The following is a 13,700-nucleotide window of genomic DNA, read 5'->3' as shown; positions in this document are numbered from 1 at the left end:
CCGAGAGTCATGAGAGATATACAAAACTTACCCGCGAGTCATGAGAGATATACAAAACTTACCCGAGAGTCATGAGAGATATACAAAACTTACCCGAGAGTCATGAGAGATATACAAAACTTACCCGAGAGTCATGAGAGATATACAAAACTTACCCGAGAGTCATGAGAGATATACAAAACTTACCCGAGAGTCATGTGAGATATACAAAACTTACCCGAGAGCCATGAGAGATATATAAAACTTACCCGAGAGCCATGAGAGATATACAAAACTTACCTGAGAGCCATGAGAGATATAGAAAACTTACCCGAGAGTCATGAGACATATACAAAACTTACCCGAGAGTCATGAGACATATACAAAACTTACCCGAGAGTCATGTGAGATATACAAAACTTACCTGAGAGCCATGTGAGATATACAAAACTTACCTGAGAGCCATGTGAGATATACAAAATTTGCCCGAGAGTCATGAGACATATACAAAACTTACCCGAGAGTCATTAGACATATACAAAACTTACCCGAGAGTCACGAGACATATACAAAACTTACCCGAGAGTCATTTGACATATACAAAACTTACCCGAGAGCCATGAGACATATACAAAACTTACCCGAGAGCCATGAGAGATATAGAAAACTTACCCGAGAGCCATGAGAGATATACAAAACTTACCCGAGAGCCATGTGAGATATACAAAACTTACCCGAGAGCCATGAGAGATATACAAAACTTACCCGAGAGCCATGAGAGATATAGAAAACTTACCCGAGAGCCATGAGAGATATACAAAACTTATCCGAGAGCCATGAGAGATATAGAAAACTTACCCGAGAGTCATGAGAGACATACAAAACTTACCCGAGACAGTAGCTGGGGAGAGAGATAGAATCAGTGACAAGGGTACGTAAATTGTGGTGGGACCAAAGACAATCGTAACATTCGCGCCAGACAAGTGCCAGGCAATGACCATCTCCAACAAGAGAGAGTCTAACCACCTCCCCTTGACATTCAATGGCATTATCATCGCCGAATCCCCCACCATCAATATCCTGGGTGTCACCAATGACCAGAAACTTAACTGGACCAGCCACATAAATACTGTGGCTACAAGAGCAGGTCAGAGGCTGGGTATTCTGCGGCGAGTGACTCACCTCCTGACTCCCCAAAGCCTTTCCACCATCTAAAAGGCACAAGTCAGGAGTGTGATGGAATACTCTCCACTTGCCTGGATGGGTGCAGCTCCAACAACACTCAAGAAGCTCGACACCATCCAGGACAAAGCAGCCCGCTTGGTTGCCACCACCCTAAACATTCACTCCCTTCACCACCGGCGCACCGTGGCTGCATTGTGTACCATCCACAGGATGCACTGCAGAAACTCGCCAAGGCTTCTTCGACAGCACCTCCCAAACCCACAACCTCTACCACCTAGAAGGACAAGAGCAGCAGGCACATGGGAACAACACCACCTGCACGTTCCCCTCCAAGTCACACACCATCCCGACTTGGAAATATATCGCCGTTCCATCATCGTCGCTGGGTCAAAATCCTGGAACTCCCTTCCTAACAGCACTGTGGGAGAACCTTCACCACACTGACTGCAGCGGTTCAAGAAGGCGGCTCACCACCACCTTCTCAAGGGCAATTAGGGATGGGCAATAAATGCTGGCCTCGCCAGTGACGCCCACATCGCATGAACGAATAAAACAAAAAATAGCTTTGGTCTTCAAAGGTGACATGAGGAAAAACTTTTTTACACAGCGAGTGGTTAGGATCTGGAATGCACTGTCCGAGGGGGTGGTTGAAGCAGATTCAATCATAGCCTTCAACAGGGAACTGGATAAGTACTTGAAAGTAAAAAATTTGCAGGGCTACGAGGATAGGGCGGAGGAGTGGGATTAGCTGGATTGCTCTTGCCTCGATCCAACCCGGACTCGATGGGCCAAATGGCCTCCTTCCATGCTGTAACCTTTCTATGATTCTAATTATAGGTAGACTAGACTAGGAATATGCTGCAAATGTAAGCATTGTTCAGGAATGTGCACTGTCTTTGATGTGCCATTTCATAATATAATTGAAGGGCAAGAAAATTGAACCATATGCCACTGGCAAACATAGATTTTTGATTGTGAGCATGATCTTGACACATACAGCATTAATGTTTCTGTTAGTCCTCATTTGTATGCTGAAATACACATGGAGGATTATTGCCTTTTCTGCTGCCTGGCTTTGGAAGAAAATCAAAGCTGTCCTACATGAGTCTGGAGTTGTTTTGCTGCTTATGTGAAAGGGTGGGGGTGTTTTGTACAAATATCCAAATTAGTCCATTACTTGGTGGAAAATTTTGCCAATGCCCTGCCTTCCAACCTCAGTCCCAAACTTCATCAGTCAGCACTGAGCTATGTAGATATCTGACAAACCCACTTCTGTTGCTAACTTCTTCTGAGGTTTCAGAATTGTTAATTTTGAGCCTCCACGTGACACTTTCTTTTTATTTGACAGATGCTATGCTCTTGGTCGCAGAAAGGTTGGAAGGGCCCTTCAACATTGAAGCGGTCATGGATCCAATTGATGTGAAGATTTCTGAAGCCATCATGAATATGCAGGAGAACAGCATGCACATATCAGCTAAGGTAAACTCTCTGAAGTTGCTTTGTGAGGATTGCCTTTCTGTGACCTTTGCATCTATGAAAGGGCCTCTCTTAAAGTCCCAACTTAGCACAAGATATAGCACCTCTTTTGGCTTCACAAACTCTATTCCAAAACACACAAGTCTATGTTGAAGAGACACTTCAGGAAAATAACTCAAAAAGAGGTTACTAAAGGTAAAAGCAAAATATTGCGGATGCTGGAAATCTGAAACAAAAATAGAAAATGCTGGAATCACTCAGCAGGTCAGACAGCATCTGTGGAGAGAGCGGTGTTAATGTTTCAGTTCTGATGAAGAAATTAAACTGCGTGTCACTTCAGGCCCATCTTGCAACCCTCTTCAAAGACATTTGCAAAGTAATATTGACAAAGGCCCTGAACATAATACCTATCTGTGTTTGGTCAAGGAATCATGCCCAAGGATACAAACCAGGAGAGAAAATAACAGGGAAATGTGTTTTTGAAAATGTATTTGGCGATGTTCTCAATATTCAGCCTGTGCAGAGCTCTCTACAGGTTTAGTTCAAAACAAGTTACAGTGAAACCTGTTCTTCGGATTGCCTTGATTAAATGAAACTATAATCCTTTAGGCATTTCTGACAAGACAACTATAATAGTATTTAAAAGAGCTTGTCAATGAAACAATACTGACAAGAAATTCCAAATATCAAGGTGCAAAATGAAAAAAAGCAGCAGGCAGAAAAACCCTGGATTGAAACATCTGTCTGATTTTTTGTTATCTTTCAGCAATACATCTTCAAGCAGATGTAGCTAGCTATTTAACTAAATGTGTGTTTCGTGCACCATTTTTTGATGATAGCTCTGTGCCACCAGTTCCTTTCTCCTACTGGTAAAGCTGTCTTCCTTATCCTGGAGGAGAATTGCAGCAGCTGAACGAGTATCACCAATATGGATATTTTCCATCTGCCTCAACCCCTCCTCTTCTTATCAGTACAGCAATTGGAGTGATTTTCGAACGAGTTACCTTCTCAACAATAGTAAAGAACTGACCATGAGAAACATAGTTCTAAAGATTGAGGAAATGAGAGTGCAGTCATGCATACATGGTTGTGGGGCTCATGGCTGGTACATGCAGATTTCAAAAAAATCACTTTATAAAAGTTTTTTTAGAAAAGGTTTTACTTGGATCAGATTCTTGCATTGTTGAGTTGCAAGATAAAGCTCCTCAGCAGCTTGCAAGTAGTTCATTACATTAATCTTTCCATTTCTGACATGTCTTTCCCTTTTGTTTTGCTACCACTGGTCCTTTGTACCTTCTTTCCTACCTCATTGACTGGTTCCTCACCGATAATCAAAGGTGTATTCCATTCATTTTTAGGATTTGTTCACCCAGACTTGTGAAAGTGTCTTGGAAGGCATTTTATCTTGTTTATAACTGGAAAGGTCTATGATTACAAGATCATTGACAGCAATAAATTCTCACATCAGTGTGCCTGTAATTTTTACTGAAATTCTGTTTACACCTCTATTTTAACTAAAATTGAAGATAATTAAATATTGAAAATGTTTTTGCTGCAGCAGTTACAGTTTGAGCTGTAGCAAAAGCTTTCTCAACGGCCAACTTGGCCGTGATTTTGAAACAAGTTTCCTTGGAACAGAAGTTTCTGGAAACTGCTCACTGAATCAGTAAGATGCCTTTAAAGTCTAGTGACTGGATTTGGTGAATAAATTTATATAAGTTCTGAATAGGTTCTAGTTATCAAGCAGTGAGTAACTGGGAAAGCATTTACCTGGCACTGTGCTTGTCTGAATTATTCCTTGTTGTAATTTTTGCATCATGAGCTATTCCTCACAGTGGTGCTTTATTTAATGCATTAGTAGAACGAGCACACTAAGCTACTGTTTATTTAATGGAGAGTTTTCTACCCATGTCCATGAAGTCTGCTCCACTGGTTTTAATTAACTGTAAAAATTGCATGCAAACACTAAAATATTTTTTTCATTAAGATGTGGTTCCTGATTTTGGCGGCATTGCTGTGAGAAAGTGCAGGATGGAAGCTCAACTCTTCCCCCTAGGGAGAGGGAAAAGTCGGAGTGAAAGTCATTGCTAAGCTTATGAGCCTCCTTGAGCTCAGTTCAGTGGCATTGAGTAGAGGCCCAGTGACACATCTCCCACTCACTTTTCCACTACAATGGTATGTGACTTGGAGAGTCTAGAGAAAAAGTGGAAGAGAAATAACTTGAAAAAGAAGGATTTGTACCTCAAAAAAATATATATATTTTACCTAAACCAGCACTGCTCATCTTTACCTTTTGCAAATGAGTGCAGAATACCCAACTCATCAATTTTAAATTTATCTATATAAAAAAAATCCCAATTTAATCTAATCAGTTCAGTTGCACTTCACATCTACTTTATATGAGTTGTTCTTTTTTAAAAGAAAGAAAAAATAGTGACACCGCCATGCAGCTAGCCATCTAGCAACTGACTGCCTTCACGCCTTTTTGTGTTGTAGCCATTTTCTCTGACAACTTAGTTGTGGGTTTAAAGCCAAGTATCCGGTGGCCTGGTAGTGATGGTCAGTCACCCGTCAATCCTGTGGTATATAAATGTGTTCAGCTCGCCTATTGATGATGCACATCTTTGGAATCTAAAGTTCCTATGGAGGCTGCTCATGGAACATCAGAGAATTCAAATTTGGAACATTCATACCAGAGTCCAAAGTCAGCATTTTATCTGAAGACTCATCAGAACAACGACTTTATGACAAGATTTTTTCCATGCATCCTAACTATGTACACGCATTAAATCATTTAGTTTTCAGTGGATTCTTAATGAAAAAGGAAGCACTGAACTGGCTAACTGACGAGAATATTTGAGATTCTGCTTTAGAAAAAGTCATTGGGTAAATGAAGATAAGCAATTTCAAATATTTCTATTTATTTATTTAATTATTGCAGGCTTTTCAAATATGTGGTCAGCCTAAACCAATGCCAGCTGGGCGTTTGACACGCTCCATTTCAGAAAACTTTAACATACGGTTCAGGCCCTACAGCCCTGAGGAGCGTCCGACGACAGCAGCTGGCACGAGCTTGGACAGGCTGGTGAGTATTCACAGGCCTTTATTGACTGCTCCCTCTGTATATGTCTGCATCAAGTGAATTGAACAAATTATTAATATATCTCTCCCTAAATGTGCTTAACAACAGGCCCGTGAAATAAATCCAATTTTTAAAAATGCAAAACATAAAGTATGAAAGTGGACAATATACAGGAGTGATTTTCGTGTCCCTACCTTCCTGTTTGAACCTAATATCAATGTGGTAGTATGGGGTGAAGAGCTGACTTATCACTTGGTTCTCGCTTGTTCCAATATCCGGGTGGACCTTAATCTAGGTGGCTGGAGCTCCTGCTGGAAAATGGCAGGAGCCTCATGAATATATATTAATCAGGGCAAATGATGTAGTTATGATCTCCAACACCTACCAGATTACTGCCAGTTTTTGCTCCCACCCAACAAACATGGGTGGTACAAGTCAGAAGGTGGCCATTTTGAGAATCTATTAAAGGGATCCTCAGCTGCAGTCAGGGAAAACTGGATGCAGTTTGGGCACACTTTTTATGCCAGTTGTTGTGGGTTTTGAAGCTTAAAGGTTTCTACAATTTATGTCCTTGCTGCTGTAGATGCTGCAAAAATGTTGCCTCCTCCTCAAAACTGGTGCTTCCATTCACTCCCAACATTTCCACCCCTCCCCTTTAAGGTGCTGCCGCAGGCTCTTCAAAATCAGTCTCTCTAACTGTCTATAGGGAGCTGTCATTTGCGCTGGCATTTCACCGAATTAATATAAATGTGTTCCAGCCACAAAAATGGCATGGGCCCATGCCGACTCCTTTGGGTGGGCGCATGCACCTACGCTCAATCCAAAAATCACCCCCACAGTCTGCACTTACTGTGGAAAACCCCAAGTGATAAGGAACACTGTCCCTGAGAAAAGGGACTGATATTTTTGCTGTCTTGTGTGAAAAATGACACCCTGTAGAACATGTTTCTTTATCACCAACGCGCTTTCCCTAGCAACAGCTAAAGGCACTGTAAGTATACCTGTTGTTAACTATAATGCAAAATTTCTTGTTTGAGAAACCTAAAGGCTTATAATCTGGAAATGATTGTTGTTGATATCCACATACTCTGCTTAACGAATTCATGACATTCCTCTGTTTATTATTTTAACACAGGCATTAACCCATTTATTTTAAATCAGTTATGCCACCTTTTATGGGCTCAGGAGGACTACTTTGTGATGTTACTGTGGGAAATTCCAGTGAGATTTTGAGAAGAACTGAATCTGGTTGAATTGTGAAAATGAGTTTTGTGTCCAATGTGTGTGCATATTACAAAATGTAATTTTTTTGAACAAGAGACAGTGATAATAAAATGTTAAAAGGATTCTTGGTTAAAAGGGTAAGAAATATATTGACTGCATTGTTTTCTGATAATAAACATGAGATTAATTTTTGATAAATTTGAAATGATTACGTGATTGTTAGTCCATCAGCAGATACCCTAGTGATTTCAAGTGTACATTATGGATTGCTTGGGCTTTGCGCCATGGTTTATCTAAACCCATTGATGAGATTATCACCTCATAATTACTCTTGAGTATTAATAATACTTATATTATGTCCTGGCAAAACAATGGGACCTATTTTATCTTTGTTTCTTGCATGTGTATAATATCATAATGTGCATTATGCTGATCCAAAAAGTTGCTATTTTACTATTTGGTCACATTACCATCCACGCTTAACCAATTGGGTACACCAATACATGTTCAAACTTCCATTGTAGGTCCTGTGTTGGCAGAAACAGTTATGGATGCCTGGGCTGAGCTATGTAAGTTCTCCCCACCCTGTTACCCTGTTTTAAATTGATATACATGTGTACATTTGAAATAATTTGAGAAGAACTAATAGATTGCACAGCGTTTCATCATTGCAGGTTTGCACTCCTTCTAAAGTCAGTGTAAAACTCCTTTTCTAAGACACATTGGATGGCAGGATTGTCAGCCTTTGTGCCAATGCGGCCCTTTGATTTACTCTACGATGCAAGTGACTGCTGCTGGCATATAATAAAACCTAAAATTAAAGGTTGAGCTATTTTGTGCCAGTAACTGATGCAACTGAACTATGCCACAACATGATGGGGGAAGGGAGCAGTGGGAGGCATTCTTTTTAGTTCTATCCATTTTGTTCATAAGTTATTCTATAATCCGAAGCAGCTGTTGGAAGGTGCATAAAAGCATTAGAGCTGGGATATCGCCGCCACTCTATAGAGAAATACCTGGCCTTATCTCACTGCTTCCCCACAACCATGTGGCTGAGATTGACAACTCGTGCAGGGAGCCATGGTACTTTCCACCACTCTGCAGCCTTGCACACTGTTACTTCCGTGACCTGAGTCAGTTGGTCACCTCCTCGCCGTTAAATGTCCAGCATACCGGGGCCAACCCGATTCCAGTGGAACAAATGCCACATGTCCCATCTGCACGAATATTGCCAGAAGTTCCCAATTTTATAGTCCAGGAGGAGGAAGGAAATCTTTTAGATGTTCCCGGATTCCCAGATATCGGAATGGGCTAGTCATACAGGGACAGTCCAAATACCTGTCAATCAGTGTGGTTACACCCATTTTCAGTTGAGTGGGTATGAGATATAATGTACATAAAACTGATCCTCTAAATGACTGATTCAAGTGCCAATTGGGCAGTTGTTGGGTTTCGTGTTGAGACAATCTGAGGGCAAACAGGTGTATTTTTGTAGGAGCCAAACATTTGCACATATATTTCTCAAGGAACTTGGAAAGTGCAAATATCTATGATAACACTTTTGTATTCTATTGTAATTTAAGTTCCTGCAGAGTCATTGCAGAAATGTATACTTAATCAGAGGGATAGAGATCATGGGCACAATTTTAAAATGAAAGTGCAGGTGCGTTGGGGGCGGAGGGAAAGAGAAAATTGGTATTTTCTGGAGCGGGAAGGAATCCTGGCTCCAATCCACAGAAAAATGCGCAATTAAAGTCAGCGGGATGATATTTAGACTTAAGTAAAGTACTTGAAATGTGCATAAATGCAATTAAGAATGATAGCAAGCGATTTCAACGCTGCCTCAACGTATTTCCCATGCTGTGTGAAGCACGCCATGGGAAAGTAGTCAGGTTTCAGCCAGCAGCCATTTGGACATTTAAATCCCTGTTTGATAGATGGGGATAAAAGGTGAGTTATTGCAGCAAGGACACTTAGTTCTCTCAGACAAATTTTTGGCTGGGAGATCTTTGTATTTAGACTGAAAATTCTTGGTTCACACTCAGAATTGTTCCGTTTACACATATTTACCAACTTTTCGGACCCCCTCAAACTGACACCATCAGGATGGGGGGTGCAATGGTTGCATTCACCACTACATCCGAGGACGAGCAACATCACCATTCTCGCCAGGCACAGCATGCAATTCCGCCACTTGCAGCTCTACAACACAGTATTGTGCCACAGGCACCTGCACAAGAACAGAGAGGGGAACAACAGAGGGACAGACGTCGCAGGAGGCACTACTCTCGTGAGAGGGTCTACAGACCGAGGCTCAGCTTCCTGGTCCTCTCTGAGGAGCAGTGCCTATGGAGGTTGAGAGTGAGTCGCCAGGTGGTCGCAGCCATCTGCAGCCTCCTTCATGCCGAGCTGCTCCCGGCTGGGCCTGGTGGCACCTCATTGCCCGTCGCAGTCAAAGTGACCACTGCCCTCAATTTCTTCACCTCCAGATCATTCCGGGTGCCACCGGTGACATCGCCGGGGTTCCACAGTCGTCTGCCCACAAGTGCATAAGGCAGGTCACCGACAGTTTGTTTTGCAGGGCCTCAGAATACATCAACTTCCCCATGGACGAAATCAGCCAGACGGAGAGGGCACTGGGTTTCCACTCTGTCGCTGGCTTCCCACGGGTACAGAGTGCAATCGATTGCTCGAATAGCAATCCGAGCACCTCCACACGAGCTAGGACTGTTCATCAACAGAAAGGGTTATCACTCCATCAACGCTCAGCTCGTTTATGACCACCCAAAAAGATTTCTTCACCTGTGCGCCAGATTCCCTGGCAGCTGTCATGATTCATTCATTCTGAGGGAATCCAACATCTTGGCCTTCTTCCACGCACTAAACAACCTTAAGGGCTGGCTCCTCGGGGCCAAGGAATACCCCCTGCACACCTGGCTCATGACATCTCTGAGGAACCCCATCAGCGAGGAACAGCATCGATACAACGACAGTCACATCGCCACCAGGTCTGTAATTGAACGTGCGATAGGACTGCTGCAGATGCGATTTCAGTGCCTGGATCGTCTGGGGGAGCGCTTCAATATCCACCAGCGAGAGTGAGTAGAATTATAGTAGTGTGTTGTGTCCTGCACAACATGGCGCAACAGACAGGGTTATCGGTTGATGAGGCCCCATGCCCTCATCCAGCATCCACATCTACCATGAACATTGAGGAGGAGCAGGAGTGGGAGGAGGAGGAACGCATTGGCAGAGTAGCGGCTCACCTGGCTGGTTGTGAGGCCAGGGAGACATTAATATTTGAACACTTCTCATAAGGAGATCACAAAGTGAGAATAGTCCAGTCCTCACACCACCTGGAAAGAGCAGCGCCAACACCTCCACCCCACCACCCCCGCACCCCGCCCTCCCTGCACAAAACAGTCCTGCAAATACACATACACCCACTGTAATGTCACCCACTGGGTGGCATCATATCTTGCCGTTCATGATGAATCACAAGAAAGGGCACTATTACAAAAGCCAATCAAGAATGGGCAAGACGTGACAATAGTGGTGAGAATGATAACATTTAATATGACTTCAACAAAAAACAAATATAAATGGAAAACATGACAGTCTGTCAAACAGCCTTGTGCATATCTCTCGTAATCACAGATCCTTAGCTTTTCTCTTCCTGCTACTTCTACGTGGTGCATCCACTGTGGCTGCAGCAGAGGCAGTGGCAGGTTGCTCATGTTCATGCCCTGACTGGTTAGATGCTTTGGGCCTACGCCCTCTAGGTTTTGGAGCCTGTGAGGGCCCCTCCAAAGACTGCTCCACCTGCACCTGTGCTGGGGCAGACTCAGCCACCTGGAGAGGAGGCAGCACTGCAGGTACTGGTCGAGAGGAGGGCAATGGGTGAGACGTGGGAGTGCTTTGAGTGGTGTCCCCACTTCCATGTCCCCTTTCGCCATCATCCCTCTCATGGACCAGGCCCACATCACTCCTACCACCCTGCTGGAGAACAGTTTGGAGGACATGTATGATGTCTTGTAAGCCCAGTTGTAAAGTTTCTGTATGCCTGTTTAAGGCGGCGAATGTTTTTCACCCTGAGTCCGAACAGTCGTTGTCAGGGCCTGAATGGACTCACTTGTGAGCCGTGCTTGAAGCTCAATGGAAGCTAGCCTTCTCTCCATCGCAGACATTCCCTCACTTACCTGCACCACTATCTCAGACATTCCCTCATGTACCTGTGCCACCATTCCACTAATGCAGGAGTTGGACTCCTCCATCCTCTCCGTTATTGTAGAGAGCATGTGTGGCACCCGTTCCATTACCTCCAAATGTGCTACTGTCCCTGGATCATTCTCCTTTGAAAGGATGGCCCCCGGGGTTCAACATCTGCATCCAGCTGAGCAGAGCCTGGAGAGGAGTGCTCCCACCAACACAGACACTCCACAGCTGCCCCTGCCACCAGTGTCTGCTCGTGCTCACTTGTGTAAGGTAACTCACCATGTGCAACCCCAACTAACTGACTACTAGGACCCACCAATGTGTGAGTATCTGCGCTGGTGGATGGCTCACTAAGATGTGACGGTGCGCTCTTAGAGGCCGGTCGGTCCTCTGAGGAATCGCCCTTTCATGTCACTGCAGTTGTTCAAGGGCCTGTAAGAGAACAGAAGGCAATATTAAGCATCATCACAGATGTGTCATTTTGCGATGAGCATACTGAGATGTTCAACATGGCAATCATTCTTAACATCAATTCATGTTGTGTGTGATGAATGTTAAAGTTGTGTCACCAGACGTTTGTGGGGCGCCAGTCTCGGCATCCCCGATGTCAGTGACTTGAGGGTGCGGCTGATCTCCAGGGCTTCCTCCTTCGCCTCTGTGAGGTCCAATAATTGTTGTGGCCCCCCTCCAGTCCTCGCCCTCTCGCATGCATTTTGCGCTCTCTTCTACAAGGGGAGAAAGTACAGATGTGTCAGTGAAGTGGTCAGCCAATGAATGCATTGCTTTAGGTGAGGCTGACAGTGAAAGAGATGCATCAGATGGTGAATATCAGACGGAGATATCACATTGGATCCGGATTGGGGTGAGTGGTAGTGGTGGGGTCAGAAATGGGGAGGTGAGGATGTGCTCAGGAAGTGAAGGTAAGTTGAGGATGAGTCTTAAGCGGGTGTGAGGAGTGATGTGATGGAGTAGTCTTGGCAGTGCAGAATGGTGTGGGGGGGAGGGGGCGTTGGTGATGTGCAACACGGAATGCAGGAGAATCAGTAAGTGTACTCAGTTTTGCTGACCTAGTTAGTTCATTGAAGTGCTTCCAGCACTGGACCCAAGTGTGGGATATGCTGGTGCTGCTGGTGACCTCCTCTGCCACCTCGAGCCAGAGCCGGGCCTTCTTGGTGGCAGAGGCAGGGCGCTTCCTCCTGTTGGCTGGGTAAAATAGTTCCCTCCTCCTCCTCACCCCGGCCAGCAGCACCTCAAGTGAGGAATCACTGAATCTTGGAGCAACCTTGCCCCACTGCTGCTCCATTCTGTCTCCTTGCTTATTGGTTCAGCAAAAGCCATTGGAGTAAATCTAGATGCTGCAGTTGACAGCCTGTCATGTGGGTGCGCAGTCCGCCCACTGCGCAGCTTTCAGACGGCAAACTCGGAAACAAGGTTAATGGCCACCAATTAAGTGGCGATTGCGTGGGGAGCAGTCAGGTTTTATTATTTGGGTTACCCGCACGCCCATTCACCCCCTGCCCCGCTGCCATCCCCGCCACCCTTTTAAAATCGTGCCCCATTTGTTTGTGAAATGTATTCCACTTTAATGTTGCTCTGTATTTAATTTGAAATAACTATTTTACTGTTTTGCAGAGGGTTTCACAGAGTTCATGCCTTCAATGGTTTAATTTCTATAATTCATACGCCTCTAAATATTTATTTCTTTTTTTGTCAGCTTGGCTCAGTTGGTAACACTGTCCTCTCTGAGTCAGAAGGGTGTGAGTACAAGCCTCACTACAGGATTTCAGCATGTGATCTAGATTGACACTTCAGTATAGTACTGAAAGAGTGCTGGGTTGTCAGAGTGGCAGTCTTTTGGGTGAGACGTTAAACTGAAGCAGATTTGCCTGTTTCGATGGTCATAAAATATCCCATGGCATCATTTGAAAAAGAGCAGGTAGTTCTCCCAATGTCCTGGCCAACAATCGTCCCTCAACCAGTACCGCCAGAAACAGATTAACTAGACATTCATTTCATTTACAAATTGGCTGTCATGTTTGCCTACATAACAATTACAATTACACTTCAAAAAAGTAATTGGATGTGAAGCACTTTAGGATATCCCGAGGAAATAAGAACACGCTATATTAATGCAGCTTCTCTCTAATAAAGATTTTAATTAGTAAATTTTAATGGTTTTGTAAAACTGGTGCAATTCACAGATGAGACCACACTTAAGCTGTTTTTACATTGGTGCTCCTTTGGTTCAGATTCTGGGTGACTGGCATGTGCTGGTTCCCTGAAGTTCAAAGCAGTAACGTGAAGTAGTACACTTTAGGAAGAACAGTGAAAGGAAGTATATTGCAAACGGTTAGATTTCTTAACAGAATGGAGGAACAGATAGATCTAGGAGTGCAGATACATAGGTCTTCCAAGCAAATAGAAAAGGCCATTAAATGCAAATGGGATTCAGGATTTTATGCATTGGGACATTGAACATAAAAGCAAAGAAGTGATATTGAATTTGTGTATGGCATTGGTCAGGTCACAGTTAGCAATG

At 43.9% G+C, this 13,700-nt stretch overlaps 1 protein-coding gene across 1 annotated transcript in view; it reads left to right on the top strand.

The window, feature by feature from the left end:
* gpc6a (glypican 6a) overlaps positions 1–13,700 on the top strand; it is a 1,048,968-nt gene that overhangs the window by 965,158 nt on the left and 70,110 nt on the right. Inside the window, exons 5-6 of the mRNA XM_067986490.1 lie at positions 2,513–2,643; positions 5,582–5,725. Coding sequence (XP_067842591.1) covers positions 2,513–2,643; positions 5,582–5,725 — 275 coding nt within the window. The remainder of the gene's footprint in view (positions 1–2,512; positions 2,644–5,581; positions 5,726–13,700) is intronic.

This window comes from Heptranchias perlo, chromosome 6 (genome assembly GCF_035084215.1).
Source record: "Heptranchias perlo isolate sHepPer1 chromosome 6, sHepPer1.hap1, whole genome shotgun sequence".
NCBI classification, from domain to species: Eukaryota; Metazoa; Chordata; class Chondrichthyes; order Hexanchiformes; family Hexanchidae; genus Heptranchias; species Heptranchias perlo.
This window is presented reverse-complemented; position numbering and strand designations above follow the sequence as displayed.